The following is a 21,195-nucleotide window of genomic DNA, read 5'->3' as shown; positions in this document are numbered from 1 at the left end:
GCTAAGCATTTGACCATATTTTTAATTGATGGCTGTTGAGATAATAGCCCAGATGCAGAAGTGACTCATAAAATGTGTAATAGTCATGAATAAGAGAGGCTTGCTTTAACCTGGAGAACAGAGGTGTTGAGACAGTGAGTTAGAAACAAAGATCAGGAAAGAAGGACAAAGTACAATGACTTACCTGTAATACTTTGGTCAAATTGTTAAACAGAGCTTGTCCAGCACTGACTTTATATTTAACACCTCTGATTGTGCCATTCTTGCTTAAAATGTTGACTCTTCTTGTCCCAAACCCCTTCTCGCTGGCTGCCCTTGCTAACACCAGCAGGTTATCCTGGTCATCCTCCTGTTCATCACCTTCCGATCCTATGTGGCCATTCTGCTGGCCATCAGACTCACTGAGTCCATCTAGGCCACAGATACTGGCACATTCAGAATCCAGAGAGCCTGCTGGCCGTCCGTCTTCATACACCTCCCTCAGAACTCTCCCACTGTGAGACGATGCTATCCGAAATCGGACTTTCCGTGGCCTGTCAGTCTCTGGCTTCACCTCCCGCTTCAGCATGGTCCCATCCACCCACATGATAAACAGTTCACAGAGTTCTGGGTCCCTTGTTACTGCATTAGTCTACCTGCCACATAGCAATATCAGAGCCTAATTCTACTGACAGCAGCACTTGCATGAAACTAACATCGCAAGGAAAGAAGATTCCCAAGAACTTACAGTGCATCTCTGCTATTAATAATGAATGTGTGTGTGTGTGTGTGTGTGTGTGTGTGCACGCGCGCGCGCGCTATGGTTACCTTTAAACTAAAACCTGCAAAGTGATCCCAACCTTTAAATATTAAATAGCCATGGTGGACTCTTCAGCAAGACAAGTGCAAGAAAATGGCAAGCAGTGAAACAGAAAGTAAGTACGAGGCAAAGAAATGAAAGGCTTGAACTTTGAAGCCAGTGGTCAGTGTTGAAAAGGATCTTAGCAGCAGAAATACCTCTGAAATTCAGAGTGGAAACCAGAGATAAAATACGGAATCAAATGTGTAGGATGGGAGGTGTCATAGGCTTCTCACTTTGCCTATTCCTTCTGTCTTTCACACTCTTAAAAAAGGGCAGTGAACATACCACATGCTTGCATAGGGCTATCAATATCAATTCTTATTAAATCATCAATTAGATTTCACCCACATTTATACAATGAATTTTCAATCTACACCTTCATCTTCATGCACAAGTGGTTTTGCTAAAGAATAGATTTTCAACAGACTGTAAAAAGAAATAACTTTTCTTTTGTTGCCTTCCCACTCTGGGAGCAGAAAATACTCCTCTCTTTGACAGAAGGAAAGGTTTTGGAAAGGAAATATGGAACTGCACGGGAAGAATGGAAAATCCTCCAAGTCAGCCAGATCAGCCAAGGCAATCCAGGTGATCAGCACTGATAAATGTCATATCCAAATCACCCATGCATAGAGAAGGGTCCTCCTTACACTATGCACGGTGGATTTTCTGTCACTTTGGCAAGCACCTGAAGAAGTTCCTAAGATACAAAGACATATTGAAACTTACACCATAGTGGGTGCCCCAACCCATCTAAACCTCCAGAGGGAGGACACTCAGCTAGCTCTCATGGACCCTTTTATTTTAATGTTTATAATCTTTTACCTGATTATAAACTTAATCTGTGCTTATTGCTTATTTCAGAAAACTCAGAGAGTAATTAACAGTACAGAGTTAAAAATAAAAGTCACAACTACTGTCCCTAGAGATGTTAAAAATTTGGGAAATTTATTCCAGTGTTTATGAAGCTGAGATGCTCTGATACATACAGCTACATTGTCTAGCCTCTTGCATTTAAGGAAGAAAGAACAAATGCCTGGCTTTTGCCGAGGGGATGTGTGCAACAGTGACAGGTATTTGTGGACCAAGGCAGTTGACAAGACACTGTATGTCATTCTATTTCTCTTTCTTCCCCATCTGCTAGCTGGATGACATCAGCAATCGTGCCATATATGAGCTAGTCTGAGTCACAGGGAAATTCACAGCCATGACCACTGCATTGGACTACAAGTAAATGGAAGTATCTGCTGGTATAAGAATATGTGCATCCTAATGTATAATATACCCTAGGTAATTACAATTCACACACTTGTCTTAAGCTAAAATAAAAATCAACCTGTTCTTTTCAGTGGGTAATCTTTGTAATTCTTTTTTCATTCAGGCAATAAATATCCCACAAGCATCTACTGAGTGCCCCCCAAGGGTAGCAGGAGACAATAGTAAATATAAAGATATATAAACTTAAGACCCATACCTTCCATTGGTTACATAATACTAAGAAAAATTAGCTATAGCTCAACACAGCATATTTTAAGATGTACAGAATCCTTCTTTTTTAAAATAACCTAATTTCTAGTCATCACCAATAAAACACACCAATGCTATTCTCAACAGTTTCCACTCTCATTCTGCTTAGAATTTGTTCTCAGCTGCTCAATACGAATATAGCACTTTCCATCTACTCCACTTGCCACCTTTTACCACTATCAGTGTATTATTCCTTGCATTATAATCAAGGCTTCCCTGGTATCTCAGTGGTGAAGAATCCGCCTGCCAAGCAGGAGATGCAGGTTTGATCCGTGGGTTGGGAGGGCCCCTTGAAGAATGAAATGGTAGCCCTCTCCAGTATTCTTGCTTGGAAAATCCCGTGGACAGAAATGCTTGGCAGGCTACAATCCATGAAATCACAGAGAGTTGGACACAACTTAGTGACTAAACAACAACAACATTATCATTGCTTTGCCAGTTTGGCCTCCACCCCTGAGCAAGAATTTCCTTCTTTTCCTTCAGATGTACTCTTACAATCATTTATTCATTTAACAATATTTATTGTGCACCTATTAAATATCAAAGAATTGCTGGATCTATACAAGCATGATCCTTGCCTTTAGAGGTAAACAGATAACAGTCAGTAAACAAATAGAAGTAATAATAAAAATTGTAACAAGCATTACCAAGGGGGAATGGTGGATACAATTAGAAAATATAAAAGAAGAGAACCTACTTTAGAAGAATCACAGTAAGCCTCTCCTAATAGGAGGCATTAAACTAGGGCCTACCAAAATTAAAAGACTGATCATGAAAGACTTGAAGTGGGCAACAGTAGTTGAAGATACTTCCTCAGCTGAAATGGTAGTTGAAAAGCCCCTGAGGCAGAAAACCAGAAATTTGTTCAAAGACCTAAAAAAAGGCAAAGTGGTCAAAGAATAATTCCCATTTCCAAAGCTCTTCTCAAAAGAGGGCATGACTAACAAGACCTTCCTAAGCTAAGCCTTGATTTATGCAACCCCTCAAAACATGAAAAAACACCCCATTCCCATGAAAAACCACATTACCAATACAGAAATATTTCAAGTTTGACACCACTGGGCATTTATTTATTTAAAATATAAAGTTAAAAATTCCAGAAGCTATAGAGGGTCGAATATTGTATTAACCAAGGTAGAACTACTTTGGAAATTAACATTAATGATGTATTCAAAGAAAAAAGTACCCCCTGTTCAATTCCTAGTAGAAACAGTACTCTAGCAGCTAGACCTAGGCCTGGATATTTCTTGTTGGCATTAGTTTTTTAATCAGAATATCAAATTACTTCCTTATTTGCAGAGAAATATAACATAAAAAGATAATTATGTTTTTCTCATCTTGTCTCCAAATATTGCCACATATACCATTCTGTGTGATTATTACTGCATGGTGAAAAATAATTTTAGCCATATTGCTAGCGTTTGAAGGATAATTGTTTAATCACTTGGATCACAAAAAATATGTGCAAAACGTCTCCATTTGTTGCTATTTTATAGCTATCATATTTACTATTTTATTTATTGGTTTTGCAGAAATATTGCCAGTCATTGGCAAAGTAATGGTCTTTTCTCCAGCAAGACATGTCCCTAGAGAAACAATAAATCATGACTTATTCCCAAAGTGCTGTTCTCAGAACTTCTGTTTGAGTGGAAGGAACATATCAATTTTTATTTTCTAACTACATTGGCAATTAGAGGGGGAAAAGATTTACTAACCATCAGTAAGGGCACTAGTGATAAAGAAACCACCTGACAACGGAGGAGACATAAGAGACTCAGGTTTGATCCCTAGATCAGGAAGATCCGCTGGAGAGGGGAATGGCAACCCACGCCAGTATTCTTGCCTGGAGAATTCCACGGACAGAGGAGCCTGGCAGGCTGCAGTACCTAAGGTTCCATAGAGTCGGACATGACTGAAGTGATTTAGCATACACACATGCACAACCATCAGTAAAATAGGGGAAATAAGCTACCCCTGAAACTTTTCAGCTTACCGAATACCGATATTTTCTTAACGAACATGAATTTGCAAATCAAAATTCACAGTTCAATATTCATTTGAAGTGCAGAGAACTTCTAAATCAAAAATGAAACTGAGTGCATTAAAGAAAATATTTGTTGAAAACGAGACTACTGTGATCACTCACCTAGAGCCAGACATCCTGGAATGTAAAGTCAAGTGGGCCTTAGAAAGCATCACTAAGAACAAAGCTAGTGGCGGTGATGGCATTCCAGTCGAACTATTTCAAATCCTGAAAGATGATGCTGTGAAATTGCTGCACTCAATATGCCAGCAAATTTGGAAAACTCAGCAGTGGCCACAGGACTGGAAAAGATCAGTTTTCATTCCAATTCCAAAGAAAGGCAATGCCAAACAATGCTCAGACTACCGCACAATTGCACTCATCTCACACGCTAGTAAAGTAATGCTCAAAATTCTCCAACCAAGGCTTCAGCAATACATGAACCATGAACTTCCAGATGTTTAAGCTTGTTATAGAAAAGGCAGAGGAACCGGAGATCAAATTGCCAACATCCGCTGGATCATGGAAAAAGCAAGAGAATTCCAGAAAAACATCTATTTCTGCTTTATTGACTATGCCAAAGCCTTTGACTGTGTGGATCACAATCAACTGTGGAAAATTCTGAAAGAGATGGGAATACCAGACCACCTGACCTGCCCCTTGAGAAACCTATATGCAGGTCAGGAAGCAACAGTTAGAACTGGACATGGAACAACAGACTGGTTCCAAATAGGAAAAGGGGTCCATCAAGGCTGTATATTGTCACCCTGCTTATTTAACTTATATGCAGAGGACATCATGAGAAATGCTGGGCTGGAAGAAACACAAGCTGAAATCAAGATTGCCGGGAGAAATCTCAATAACCTCAGATATGCAGATGACACCACCCTTATGGCAGAAAGTGAAGAGGAACTAAAAAGCCTCTTGATGAAAGTGAAACTGGAGAGTGAAAAAGTTGGCTTAAAGCTCAACATTCAGAAAATGAAGATCATGGCATCCGGCTCCCATCACTTCATGGCAAATAGATGGGGAAACGGTGGAAACAGTGTCAGACTTTATTTTTTTGGTTCCAAAATCACTGCAGATGGTGACTGCAGCCACGAAATTAAAAGACGCTTACTCCTTGGAAGAAAAGTTATGACCAACCTAGATAGCATAATGAAAAGCAGAGACATTACTTTACCAACAAAGGTCTGTCTAGTCAAGGCTATGATTTTTCCTGTGGTCATGTATGGATGTGAGAGTTGGACTGTGAAGAAAACTGAACGCTGAAGAATTGATGGTTTTGAACTGTGGTGTTGGAGAAGACTCTTGAGAGTCCCTTGGACTGCAAGGAGATCCAACCAGTCCATTCTGAAGGAGATCAGCCCTGGGATTTCTTCGGAAGGAATGGTGCTAAAGCTGAAACTCCAGTACTTTGGCCACCTCATGTGAAGAGTTGATTCATTGGAAAAGACTCTGATGCTGGGAGGGATTGGGAGCTGGAGGAGAAGGGGATGACAGAGGATGAGATGGCTGGATGGCATCACTGATTCTATGGACGTGGGTCTGGGTAAACTCCGGGGGTTGGTGATGGACAGGGAGGCCTGGCGTGCTGTGATTCATGGGGTCACAAAGAGTCGGACACAACTGAGTGACTGAACTGAACTGAACTGAATACATAACAAGAAAGTGGGATGATTTCTTAGTTTATAGATTAGTGGTTAAGAATGGGGCCTGTGTGTATACACAGCGCTGGGTTTAAACCTTGGATATACCATCCCCTAAAATGACCTTGAACCTCAGTTTCTTCATTTGTCAAATAGTAGATTTTATTGCTTAGAATGTTTGGCAAGACTGACTAGAATGATATATATACAACGTATTCAGAATGCTGTTATCATATGATAGCTATAAATTCTTATCATTTACTTAAAACAGCTAAACACACATACAGTCATCCCTAGGTATCTTGAGGAATTGGTTCCAGGACCCCCACAGATATTAAAATTTATGGATGCTCAAGCCTCTTATTAAAATATCACAGTATTTGCATATAATCTACACACATCCTCCCTTATATCAATTCTTCAAATCATCTCTAGATTACTTATAATACCTAATACAATGTAAATGCTATTTAAATCGTTGCTAGTGTATGTCAAATTTAAGTTTGTTCTTTGGAACTTTCTGGAATTTTTTCAGATATTTCCACCTGCAGTTGTTTGAAACCAAACCATGATTGTGGAACCTTATGGATACAGAGGGCTGACTATACTGTTTGGAGGATAGTGAGAAGGATGTGGAGTCATTGAACATGATTAACTGAAAAGGAATCAAAGCAATTTTTTTCTAGTCTGACTCTAGGTCTTCAAGGCTGAACCAGTCTGTCATCACTTAGATCCTAGGAGAAGGGCTCCAGTTTGCAAAATCTTATTCACTGTATACAACTCTGGACTGTTGACTATATATTAAGTGCTGTACTGGGAGCACAGGTTTTCAGTGCTGGCTTATACCTGTCACCATGGATCCAGAGAGGCATGATTGTCTCAGAGTCTCCAGGCTGCTCAGCAGACTCAACATGCACCCAGCATTTCTATTATATAATTACCTAAACTCTTTAAAATTAGCATAGCCACCAATGAAGGAGGACCAATAAAGAGTTCCCAGAGAAACAGCTTCCCAAAATAGACTTTTACAGTTCAATTCTCATCTTTAATTTCTCCACTGTATTTTGTAGGATGTTTTGCATATAAATAGCAACCAGAAAAATGTTTTCTGAATTAAGACTAGCTAAATTCAGTTTGAATGTCAGAACAAACCAACCTCACATTTAGGAGATACATAAATAACAGCTAACATGAGTACTTTCATCTCTTTCTATCCTGCTCCCAGTCTACATACAAGGTGGGAATTAACGTCTATTTACTTTCCAGGCAAAAGTCAAAGTTATGGTTTTTTCTATAGCCATGAATGGATGTGAAAGTTGCACCATAAAGAGACTTCATGCTGAAGAACTGATGCTTTCAAACTGCTGTGCTGGAGAAGACTCTTGAGAGTCCTCAGACTGCAAGGAGATCAAACCAATCAATTCTAAAGGAAAACAACCCTGAATATTCATTGGAAGGACTGATGCTAAAGTTGAAGCTCCAATACTTAGGCCACCTAATGTGAACAGCTGACTCATTGGAAATCTTTCCCTGATTCTGGGAAATATTGAAAGAAGGAGGAGAAGGATGAGGTGGTTGGATGTCATCACCAACTCAATGGACATGAGTTTGAGCAAATTCCAGGAGACAGGGAAGGACTGGGAAGCCTGGCATGCTGCAGTCCATGGGGTCGCAAAGAGTCAGACACAACTGAGCGACTGAACAGCAACAACTTTCCAGGCAAAATATCTGAGTCATTTAATGCTATTGGTGTCATTAAAGGCATCATCTACTCTATATTAAAAGTTGTTGAATGCTAGAGAGTAAATAGTAGACTCTGCTTGTAGAATCCAGTCCCAGAAAAATCAAAGAACAATGAATGAAGGTTACTTATTTAGGTGTTGAAACCTTGACTTGGCTACCTTCAACTTATAAAAGCCAAGAGATTCAACTTAGCACCAAGTAGCTATATGCTCAGGTTTCATTCTCAAACATAAAACAAGGATTTTGCTATTTTCTCTTGAATAGGGAATTTCCTGTATATTATATAGCTAAGAAACTTCAAAGAAAAGCTCTTTCAAAAGATTGGAAGAAAGGTCACTTTTATGTTCTTCTTTATTCAGATTGTCAGTATATAGAATACTTATAAATATGTCTTATGGTAAAAAGATTTTTTAACTACTCCATTATTACCTGAGGATATTGGCATATGAATCTGATATTTCTTAATTCCCAATGAAGAGGAAATCAATGAGTGAAATTAAAAATACATTTAACTTACACGTGGAATGCTTACTTCTCAATATTCTGCATAGAATGATAACAAAAGTAAATCCAAAGGCCCCAGGATGGAAGAAAGGTCAGATAGGATGAATGAGTATGGCACTCAAGAATAAATATTAATGAATAAACCATCAAAAAGACTGAACTGGGGAGAGTGGCCAAGATGGCAGAGTAGAAAGATCCTAATCTCACCTGCTCTCCTGAGCACACCCAAGCCACAATGACCTGCAGAACAACCATCAGTGAAACAGACTGGAACCTCTCAGAAAAGTTCTTCAAACAACTGAAGACATAAAGAAGGAACACAACAAAATATAGGAGGGATGACATGATATAATCAAATCTCATACTCCATGGATGGGCAACTCAAAAACTGGAGAATAATTATATTGCGGAGGTGCTGCCACAGGTGTGAGAGTTCTGAGCCCCACATAAGGCTCCCCACCCTGGGGCATCTGGCACTGGGAAGATTAGTGCCCAGAACATTTGACTTTAAAGGCCATCAGGGCCTAACTGCAGGAGCCCCATGGAACTGGGGCTCTATTTCCAAAGAAATAGACACTTCACCCTTAAAGGGCACACACAAAATCTCATGTGTACCAGGAAAGTGAAAGTGAAAGTCACTCAGTCACGTCTGACTCTTTGAACCTGTGACTCTTTGACCCCGTGAACTATAGTCCATAGAATTCTCCAGGCCAGAATACTGGAGTGGGCAGCTGTTCCCTCCAGAGGCTCTTCCCAGCCCAGGGATTGAACCCAGGTCTCCCACAGTGTAGGCAGATTCTTTACCAGCTAAGCCACCAGGGAAGCCCTCCAGGTGAAAGGAGTAGTTTGATATGATGCTGGGCCAGACCTCCTTCCTGGTTTTGGAGAGTCTCTTGGAGGCGGGGTGGGATGAGGATGAGGCTCACCCTAGGGATATAGACACTGGTGGGAGAAATATTGGGGAACACTCAAATACTTCCATGAACAATGCTGCTGGGTGCTGCCATCTTGGCCAAGACTTGGTCCCACCCAACAATTGATAGATGCCAGTGCTGGGATGCCTCAGGCCAAAAAACTAACAGTGGAGGGCTACAATCCCAATCATCAGCAGACAGGCTGCTTTAAAACTTCCTGAGCCCATAGCCACCTCTAGACATGCCCCTACTCATCAGAGGGCCAAGACCCCATCCCTGGCCAGACATGGCCCTTCCCAACAGTAAGCCTGCACTAGGTTCCAGATGAGCTTCACCCATAGGGGGCATATACCAGAAGGAATGAAACTACGATCCTGTAGCCTGGGGACTGAGCCTACCAACAGCAAGCCAGACCCTATCCTGGGACCAGCTGGGCCCCTCCGACCTACTAACAGGCCAAAATAACCTACAGGACACCCCAGGCCCCATACCAAACTGTGTTAGGAACTCCAATCAATGATCTGAAATGAGCTCTGAGATCCCAGGGACCTGCCATCAGACTTTAGGAATCAGCTGCAACTGCCACTAACCCCAGGATCTGGCTTCACATGCCAGTGACAATATCCCTAGAACATTTGAGATCTTGACTCCAACCCACAGTGAGACATCACTAGCCCTAGGGCCCACTAGGGCTTTGCAACCAACCACCTTGTTACCAGGCCCCACTAAATAGCAGCAAACAACATCCTCATAACACAGAGCCTGGCAACCAACCAGACCAGAGACTAACCAAGCCCACCAGGCTGCCCACATAGTCAGCCTGCTACAACAGAGGGACCCAAAAAACCCATTTAGGGGGAGCCACTAGAGCATATACCTTGGGTGACCGTAGGGGAGTGCACTTCTAGGAAGCATAGGACATCTCTTACAGAGGGTCATTTCTCCAAGATCAAGAAATATAACTAACCTACCACATACCTAAAAATACAAAGAGCAACTTAGACAAAAACAGGTAGCAGAGGAATATATTTCAGATGAGGGAACAAGATAAAAACACCAGAAGAAGAACTGAGAGAAGTGAAGATAGGCAATCTACACAAGAAACCATTAACAGTAATTATTAGAAAGATGATAAAAGAATTTTCCAAGAAAATATATGCACAGAGTGAGAAGTCAGAGGTTTTAAAAAAATAGTTAGAAAATATAAAGAACAATCAAATAGAGATGAATAATACAATAACTAAAATGAAAAATATACTAGAGGAAATCAATAGTAGACTAACTAAGAATGGACCAATGAACTACAAGACACAGCAGTTGAAATCCCTGCCACCAAACAGAAAAAGAAAAAGGGCAGTTTAAGAGACCCCTAGGACAACATCAGGAGCACTAATATTTGCATTATAGGTAACCCAGAATCCAAGGAGAAGAGAGAAAACAGAGGTCTGAGAAAATATTTAAAGAGATAATAGCTGAAAACATCCCTAACCTGAGAAAGGAAACAATCACCCAAGTCCAGGACGCGCCAAATCCCTTATAGAATTAACCCAAAGAGGAACACACCAAGACATCCCGTATTCAAAATGACAAAATTTAAAGAATCAGAGAGAATATTAAAAGGATCAAAAGAAAAGCAACATATAATATACAAAGGAACTCCCATAGAGCTATCTGCTGATTTTTCAGCAGAAACTGCAGACTGGAAGGGAATAGAGTCAAATATATAAAATCAGAAATGACTCAAATATATAAAATCAGAAATGAAAAGGGGGAAATTACAATCGACACCACAGAAGTACAAAGGACCATAAGAGACTACTATGAGCAACTACATGCCAATAAAACGGACAACCTAAAAAAAATTACAAATTCTTAGAAAGCTACAATCTCCCAAGACTGAACCAGGAAGAAATAGAAAACATGAACAGACCAGGACTGAAATTGAATCAATAATTTAAAAACTCCCAATAAGCAAAATTCCAGGATCAGATGGCTTCATGGGTGAATTCTCTCCAACAGTTAGAGAAGAGTTAATACTTATCCTTCTGAAACTATTCCAAAAAACTGCAGAGGAAGGGACATTTTCAAACTCATTCTATGAGGCTATAATCACCCTGATACCAAAACCAGACAAAGATACCACACACCCACAAAAATTATAGGTCAATACCACTGTGAACATAGATGCAAAACTCAACAAAACACTATCAAACTGACTTCAACAATACATTAAAAGGATCATACACCATAATCAAGTGGGATCTACCCCAGGGATGCAAGGATTTTTTAATATCTACAAATCAATCAATCTGATACACATATTAACAAGTTGAAAAATAAAAAATCATATGGGATGCAGAAAAAAGTTTTTGGTAAAAATAACATCCATTTATGATAAACGCTGTCCAGAAAACAGACATAGAGAGAACATACCTCAACATAATAAAGGCCATATATAACAAACCAACAGCCAACTTCATACTCAATTGTGAAAAGCGGAAAGCATTCCTTCTAAGATCAGAAACAAGACAAGGATGCCCACTTGTCACTTTTATTCAACATAGTTTTGGAAGTCCTAGCCACATCAAATAAGAAAAGGAAACACAAATTTGGAAAGAAGTTAAACTGTTACAGTTGGCAAATGCCATGATACTACACATAGAAAATTCTAAAGATACTACCACAGAATGATTAGAGCTTATCAATGAACTTGGTAAAGTTGCAGGATACAGAATTCTGTTGCCTTTCCATGCCCTAAAAATGAAATATCAGAGAGAGAAATTAAGAAAAAAAATCCCACTTACCATCATGTCTAAAATAGTAAAATACCTAGGAATAAGCCTACCCAAGGGGGCAAAAAGCCTGCACTCTGTAAGGTGTGCAAAAACTGTAAGATTCTGATGAAAGAAATTGAAGATGATACATACAAATGGAAAGATATACTGTGTTTTTGGATTGCAAAATTCAATATTGTTAAAATGACCATACTACCTAAGGCAATCTGCAGAGTCCATGCAATCCCTATCAAATTACTATAGGATTTTTCACAGAACTAGAACAGATAATTCCAAATTTTGTATGGAAACTTAAAGGACCTTCAATAACCAAAACAATCTTGAGAAAGAAGAACGGAACTGAAGGAATCATGCTCCCTGACTTCAGACTATACTACAAAGCTACAGTCATCAAAGCATTACCGTATGGTCATGGAGACAGACATATAGATCAAAGGAATAGGATAGAAGCTCCAGAAATAAACTCATGGTCAATTAATCTATGACAAAGGAGGCAAGGATATACAATGAAGAAAAGACCTTTCATAAGTGTTGGTGAGAAAACTGGCCAGTCACATGTAAAAAAATAAAGTAAAACATTATCTAACATCATATACAAAAATAAACTCAAAATGGATTAAATATCTACATGTACAACCAGATACTATAAAGCTCCTAGAGGAAAACATGCAGAACACTCTTTCACACAAATTATAATGATATTTTTTTGATGTATCACCTACAGTAATGAAAATATTGAATAAAAACAAAAATAAACAAATGGGACCAAATTAAACTTAAAAGCTTCTGCACTGCAAAGAAAACCATAAACAAAAAGAAAAGACAATCTACAGAATGGGAGAAAATATTTGCAAACAATGCCACTGACAAGGGATTAATTACCAAAACATACAAATTCATACAGCTCAATATCAAATAATCAAACAATACAGTCAAAAAATGCACAGAAGACCAAAATAGACTTTCTCCAAAGGACACACAGATGGCCAACAGGCACTTGGAAATATGCTCATCATCACTAATTATTGTGTGCATGCTAAGTTGCTTCAGTCATGTTGGACTCTTTGGGAACTGATGGGCTGCAGTCCACTAGGCTCCTCTGTCCATGGGATTCTCTAGGCAAGAATACTGAGGTGGGTTGCCATGCCCTCCTCCAGGAGATCTTCCCAATCCAGGGATCAAACCTGCATCTCTTATATCTCCTGCATTGGCAGGAAGATTCTTTACCACCAGTGCCATCTGGGAATTCCTCACTAATTATTAGAGAAATGCAAATGAAAACTGCAATGAGGTGTCGCCTCACTGGTGAGAATTCCATCATCAAAACTCTGCAAATAATGAATGCTGGAGAGGTTGTAGAGGGAAGGGAACCCTCCACCTACACTGTTGGTGGTAATTTAAATTGGTGCAACCCTTATGAAAAACAGTACAAGTATTCCTTACAAAATTGAAAATAGAGTTACCATATAATCCAGCTATATCCCACTCCTAGGATACACCTGGAAAAGACAAAAACTCTAATTCAAAAAGATACATGTACCTCAATGTTCAGAGCAGAACTATTTACAACGACCAAGACCTGGAAGCAGTCTAAATGCTCATGAACAGATGAATGGGTAAAGAAATTTTGGTGGAGATACACACACACACACACACACACACACACACACACACAAGGGAATATTACTCAGCCATAAAAAAGAATGAAATAATGCCATTTGCAGCACTGGAAAAAGAGATCATCATAATAAGTGAAGTAAATCAGAGAGAGAAAGATAAATATCACATGATATCACATATATAGAATCAAAAAATAATACAAATGAACTTATTTATAAAACAGAAATAGTATCACAGATGTAGAAAACAAACTTTTGGTTACCAAAGGGGAAAGCAGGAGAGACAGGGTAAAATAGGAGCTTGAGAAGTTTGGAATTAACAGATACACACTACTACATATAAAATAGATAAATAAGGATCTACTCTATAGCATAGGAACTATATTCAATATCTTATAACAACCACTAATAGAAAATAATCTGGAAAATAACATGTATATTTGTATTGTTCTGAATCACTTTGCTGTACACCTGAAAGTAACACAACATTGTAAATCAACTATATGTCAGTTGAAAAAAATACTGAATCAGACCCAAAAATACTCAAGGTATTCTTGATATCATAAAGACCAGGTTTATACTTAAGATTTTCCAGAATTAGGACAGAAACAAAAAAACACAGGAGCCAAACTATTAGAAACATCAGCAAAAGCCCCCTTTCCAAATCAGCAGCATATTTCAACAGAGTTTCAGTGCTGAATGTGATAGCTTGGAAGTGTAAATCCCTAGAGTGTCAATTTACTTTTCTATAGTGACAATGTGCTTTTAGAAAGTAGAAAGAGCTTCAAGAATTTTCAAATCTATTTCAGATAAAATGGCAACTCTCTCAAAGACTACCCTGTTGATAAATTTTTCTTGGTCATTATCTTTAAACTGATGAAAAAGTAGAATGTCAAAAGAAACACGCAAAGCTGACTAGATATATATATATATATATATATATATGAAAACCTTATCCTGAGACAGACTTCCTGTCTTATTCTTGTGGTTGAACTGTTTTTAAATCACTGAAAGTTCAACATAGATTATCTTTCATTAATAAATGGCATATAGTTAAAATGAATGGATACTGCCACTTTAAAGTACCACAAGTTATATTTCATAATTGTGTTTTCTTTTGCTTCCAAGAGCATGATGCTAGCATGAAGCATTGAGACATTCTAATTCTATTATCCTATCTTTGTTGCCAAGGTAACAGGGCCCTGTTGATTCTACTGTCTGAGATGAAGGTTAAAATTGGCAAGGAAAGGAAAAACAGGGAGCCAGCAAGACAAAAAAAAAAAAATTTTCTATGTTCATGTAGAGATCTGGAAATGTTTTTGTGTTCCTGGTAAGATTGTAATCTGAGTCCAAAAGTAAACTAGAAAGTTTTTTAAGAGCACAAAAGTGGTGCCCAAGAGAGACCAAGGGAGTTTCCCTGCAGAGAAGACATGATGGGGTATGAAATGTGAGCTCTTGGTTGAAAAATCACATCACCCCACAAAACACAGGGTTCATTCAACTCTCCCAAAGTACCAAATACACATTAAAGAGATGGACTTTGCAGACATGTATTTGCAGCATCTTTTACAAAATGAGTTCATGCAGTTTCCAAAGCTTTTGAGCTTTTTCATACATAAGCTTGAAACTTTAAGATAATTTAACTAACTTGCTTTCATCTGCTTGGTTTGCAAATAGAATCTTTTCTCGCTATGAATATATGCCATGTTAGAAATGAAACTAAATAAAAATAATCATTTACAGTGACTGCCCACCACTAGAAGATATTCACGAAAGATACATGAGATAATCCTTGTTCTCAAAAAGTTTATCATCTTCTTGAGAGAAACAAACTAAGATTAAGATTAAGTTCATACAAAGAAGGAAATATGTGTGCAAACGGTAAAACATCATTCCTATGAGGCTAAAACTAGTGATAGAACATGGATCATCATACCTCCTCTGCCTCTTCATTTTGCACCAGTTGCAATGCACAGGGATCACTCTTGATTTGTGGCTAAAAGAAGTATGAGAGAGTGATAAGTGATATATTTTGCCTTGGCAAGGAAGGCATGAGAGAGTATAGGTGATGGATGCGAGGGAATAATGGAGATGTTATCTTGGTATCTGTTTACCTCTCAGAAACTTGGAATGCTTTGAAGCCCTAATATTGCAAGGATGACAGCCAGAAACCAGAAGTCTCCTGGAAGATTCAAGGGACTCTGGGAATGAACTTTGCTCCTTTGGGAGTAGGGAATAAAATGAAATGAAGTGTTAAGAAGACCATCCGTCGTCCCCACTACGCATAAGAACTCCCACATCTCTCACATCCTGGAGATAAAAATCACTGAGAGCTTTAGAAAACAGTGCTCTTGGGCACAGACACTGGGGCTCACAAGGGGCAGGGGCAGCAGCTGACATCTGTCAGGCATATTTAGGCAGCTTCAAGTGTGATGGGTAATGATCGGAATAAGCCAAAGGGAGAATACGTGCCACACGGGGCTACACTCACAAACAGTTGTATCATTTTTCAAGTGAGACTCACTGAACCCCCTTTTCTTTAATTATGGAGGTTTTAGAGTTGGGAACCTTGAGGTCCATCCATCCATCCATCTATTGAAGGCTGGAGTCACTGTAACTGAGAAATCACGTGTTCGCTCCAGCTATGGAAGCTGCAACACATATTCGCCAGTTCATTAAATGTGCAAGACCCAACCTGGAATGCTGTCTAAGGCGTTACAGAGGGATCTGAGGGTCCCAGGATATTTGAGTATTTCATCCATTCTAAGACTTGCGTTTTTCACTGTGTTAACATCTCTGAAATTATTGGGCATCTGACCATCAGATCACCCTGTGACAGTCATGACAAAGCTGTCACTGCCTGCACATTAAACTTGCAGACTCTTGTCACTGGCTTGGAAGAAACTCTGAGACAATGACATAGCATATGTTTAAGAAACACTGCATCATCAGTACTTTTGATTGCAGGAAGGACTGATAGCCCTATGTTAAAAAGCACACATATCAATTACTCTAAGAGGAAAGGTGATTCATAATAATTAAACTCTGCATATGGACACATTTAGAAACATCCTAATTAATTTATTTCACATTTATTTGCTTTTATATGTATGTTCAAAAGTAATACATATGAGTAATCTATGTGTAAATATACCTTTAAAAGCTTTTTCCATATGTTTAAACTAAAAATTTCAAGTAACAAAATATTGTACCTTGATTAAATTAAAAAGCAGGGTTTTTTTTTTTTACTTTCCTAATAGTTTATAAAATAAAGATGCATCTTACAGCTAATATTAATAGCATCTTAGAGTCAATGAAATATGAGCATATGCCACAATATTCATATACGTATCACTTTTATTTAACATCCAGAGTAACAGGCAGCAAAGAACTTCATTACCTGGAAACAGGTATTTTTACTAGAAGCCTGTCAGGACACTGGGGTCCCGAGAATGGTTCATTCACTTATTTGCAGTCTCCGTAGAGTCACCTTTCTAGCCAATAAAGTCAGCCTCAGAGGGATATCCAAGACTTCTTCCTCCAGTTCCCATCTCCTCCCCATCTTCCTCCTCTGCTCTCTTCTCCTCCAAGGACCCCAGCTCCATCTGACTCTCACTCTGTGTGATCAAAGCCAGACTCTGGCTCCTCTCACCTTTCTATGGGATAGGCTCGGGTCCGTCAGATATTTCAGAATGAAGCATCTCTGAAGCCACCAAGATTTCTCTTGCCCATGTTGATCACCTCTCACAACACAAATGCAACCTGCCAGCTGTGAGGATGGGGAGGAACGAACTGCGTTAAATAGACAGAGAACACTGCCTTTTATCTTATTTAATATCATAACATTCATGAGAATGTGGTAGTGGTTTAGTCGCTAATTCGTGTCCGACCCGTGCAACCCCCATATCTGTAGCCCTCCAGGATCCTCTGTCCATAGGATTTCCCAGGCAAGAATACTGGACTGGGTTGCCATTTCCTTCTTCAGGGCATCTTCCCAACCCAGGGACTGAACCATCATTTCTGGCATTGCGAGTGGACTCTTTACCACTGAGCCACTAGGGAAGCCCCTTCCTGAGCATAGGGGCTTATGAAATATCCATTTTATGGATAAGACTAAATAGTAAGTCAGGCACTAACTCTCAGTTCAGTTCAGTTTAGTCACTCAGTCGTGTCCGACTCTTTGCATGAATCACAGCATGCCAGGCCTCCCTGTCCATCACCAACTCCTGGAGTTCACTCAGACTCATGTCCATCGAGTCAGTGATGCCATCCAACCATCTCATCCTCTGTCGTTCCCTTCTCCTCCAGCCCCCAATCCCTCCCAGCATCAGAGTCTTTTCCAATGAGTCAACTCTTCACATGAGGTGGCCAAAGTACTGGAGTTTCAGCTTTAGCATCATTCCTTCCAAAGAAATCCCAGGGCTGATCTCCTTCACAATGGACTGGTTGGATCTCCTTGCAGTCCAAGGAACTCTCAAGAGGTTTCTCCAACACCACACAGTTCAAAAGTATCAATTCTTCAGCGCTCAGCCTTCTTCACAGTCCAACTCTCACATCCATACATGACCACAGGAAAAACCATAGCCTTGACTAGATGGACCTTTGTTGGCAAAGTAATGTCTTTGCTTTTGAATATGCTATGTAGGTTGGTCATAACTTTCCTTCCAAGGAGTAAGCGTCTTTTAATTTCATGGCTGCAGTCACCATCTGCAGTGATTTTGGAGCCCAAAAAAATAAAGTCTGACACTGTTTCCACTCTTTCCCCGTCTATTTCCCATGAAATAGATGCACTAACGCTAACATGGGCCAATAGATTTTGGAGCTAGAGCAGCCCATTAATGGTGACTGATGATGGGGGGAAATAATCTTATATTTTACTTAGAACAGTGATAAGCAGGGTGTTTGTTAATAATAATCCTTCATATATGTTTACAAGTGATTATATACTAACGCATATATATGGAATTTAGAAAGATGGTAACAATAACCCTGTGTACGAGACAGCAAAAGAGACACTGATGTATAGAACAGTCTTATGGACTCTGTTGGAGAGGGAGAGGGTGGGAAGATTTGGGAGAATGGCATTGAAACATGTATAATATCATGTATGAAACGAGTTGCCAGTCCAGGTTCAATGCACGATACTGGATGCTTGGGGCTGGTGCACTGGGATGACCCAGAGGGATGGTATGGGGAGGGAGGAAGGAGGAGGGTTCAGGATAGGGAACACATGTATACCTGTGGCGGATCCATTTCGATATTTGGCAAAACTAATACAATATTGTAAAGTTTAAAAATAAAATAAAATTTAAAAAAATAAAATAAAATAAAATTTTTAATAAAAAAGAAATTTTGAAGCCTTAGAGGTGCTCTAATTTGATTTTAAGCAAAACAGCTATCATTACTTCAATTTATGTTTACACAATTCTTACAGAGACTAAAAGAAGTCTATAGAAATGCATATACTATAGCAACATAAAACAAATTCAAAACAATTTAGAAAAGAGAAGCATAGGGAAAATAAAGATAGGCATTAAATATGAATATATCCACTTTCCAGACTGAAGAAAGTGAAGTGAGACACGAAGAGATAAAACCATTCTCAGTTCATTGTTGACCCCACAGCTGGGTCCTATGTAAATGAAACATTTGAAGTTGAATGCAGGTAACCTTTCAGAAAGTGAATCCTCATCTTTATATTTTCACTTTTCCCTTTGCAAATTCAATTGCCTAATTTCTCAACTCATTAATTTATTCAGCAAATATTTTTAGCATATTTCATGTACCCAGCACTGGCCTTGGTCCTGCCTGTGCAAACACAAACAAAGCTAATTCTTGCTCATACAGAAAGTGACTTGCTTTACATCTTCCTCTTAAAGTTGTCATACAGTTCAAATACCAACACAGAGTGGTTGAATAGGAATATTTTAACCTCTAACATTTCCCAAGGTACCTGCAATTATTAGTTTTAAAATGGTAGTATTCTAAACATAGTGTTCTTCACAGAAAATAATTCCCTTGTTCCAAGGAAGTAGACAAGAAAAAAGTGAGATGTTTCCTAGTATAAACTCTTCTGTGAGCTCTCCTATTAAGGATATAGTTGTCCTTGATAAATAAGTAACCTAAATTATGCTGCTCTGATACAAAGCACAGTGCGTGGTGAACAACATCTTATCACCGAAAGAGAACATTTTTATGTAAGGTTATTTCATTTTTTCCCTAAGTTTTCCTCACTCCCTTAAGAAAAGTCTAGCTAAATTTCAGACGATGCAGAATATTATACTTCAGAAAAGGATAATGACCAGCACTCATCTTTCTTTTTCTTACACTAAGGTTTCTAAAATTCCTTTATGTACATCATTTTGTGCATTACATGCATACAATCTAAAAGGTTAATGACTCTCTTTCAAAGACTTCTTAATCAAAGCCTATGAATATGCTTAATTTTTGTTTGCTGAAATAAATTCTTTTTAATATCAGATATCTTGCTCAACAGGTCAATATTGAATTCTCCAAAAGTAATTTATAGCCAATCACTGATGATCTGAAAGTATCATAGTATCACCCTAACATTCAATACAGTGAGTATCTCTTTGTATCAAGGATGGTGTGGGAGGGGGTGTGTGTGAAGGAGTAATCAGTACACACATCAAACACTTGAAACATTAAATCACTGAAGAATGTAACACAAACATTGGCTTAATTTTACTCAACTTGATAAGGAAACTTAGAAGGAAGTTTAGCACATGAAAAGTAAACAGTTGCTAAAACTGGGGAGTTTATCATTTTAATTATATTCTATCCTAAGATAATTCCATTCAATGAGTTTAGGCACTTAGTTTCTGTATCCCTCTACATAAAGGATATGATATACCTGATCGTGTTGTTTATTTCCGTTGGCTACATGCATGCACAGCAATTTGATAGAATTGCTCTGGAACTCATGTTCTCATTTCTTTTCAGTTTATCCTTTTACTTAATGAATTACTTCTTTTAATACAGTCAAAATTTCATTAGTTTCCTGTAACCAAAATATTTCATTTATCAACACTCCACGATTGCTAAGATGTAGATCCCAGTGAAAGTGAAAGTTGCTCAGTCATGTCCGACTCTTTGCGACCCCATGGACTGTACTGCACCAGGCTCCTCTCTCCATGGAATCCTCCAAGCAAGAAGACAGGACATAAACAAGTCTATCATTAAGGCAATATGATTATCAAATTAAATAGTTGAATCACGGGTATTTGGACATGAGTCAGAATCTATTTCTTAGGTCCAAATATCCAAGATTCAATTAATTATTTTGATAATTATATTGCCTTAACTGTAGACTTGTTTATGTCCTATCTTGGAAGAATATTTTCTTGAATATTACAAAACAGGGCATCAGTTAAACAAATGATGACAGTCCAATAATTAAGACCTAACTTTGAATATAACATTAGAATATTGTGCTAAATCTAAAAAAAAAAATCCACTGCCGAACACTTTTGGAAGTAATGAGACAAGAAAATTCTATTTTTAAAATATATAGACAGAAAGTAAATTAAATACATAAATGTTTGAAGATGTGTGGAAAACTG

At 38.6% G+C, this 21,195-nt stretch overlaps 1 protein-coding gene across 1 annotated transcript in view; it reads right to left on the bottom strand.

Annotated features, from left to right (window-relative positions):
- Positions 1-586, bottom strand: part of GRXCR1 (glutaredoxin and cysteine rich domain containing 1) — a 133,992-nt gene extending 133,406 nt beyond the window's left edge. The window contains exon 1 of the mRNA XM_070372936.1: positions 185-586. Coding sequence (XP_070229037.1) covers positions 185-586 — 402 coding nt within the window. The remainder of the gene's footprint in view (positions 1-184) is intronic.
- Positions 587-21,195: the final 20,609 nt, after the last annotated feature.

The sequence above is a fragment of the Bos mutus genome, chromosome 6 (assembly GCF_027580195.1).
Source record: "Bos mutus isolate GX-2022 chromosome 6, NWIPB_WYAK_1.1, whole genome shotgun sequence".
Lineage (NCBI taxonomy): Eukaryota > Metazoa > Chordata > Mammalia > Artiodactyla > Bovidae > Bos > Bos mutus.
This window is presented reverse-complemented; position numbering and strand designations above follow the sequence as displayed.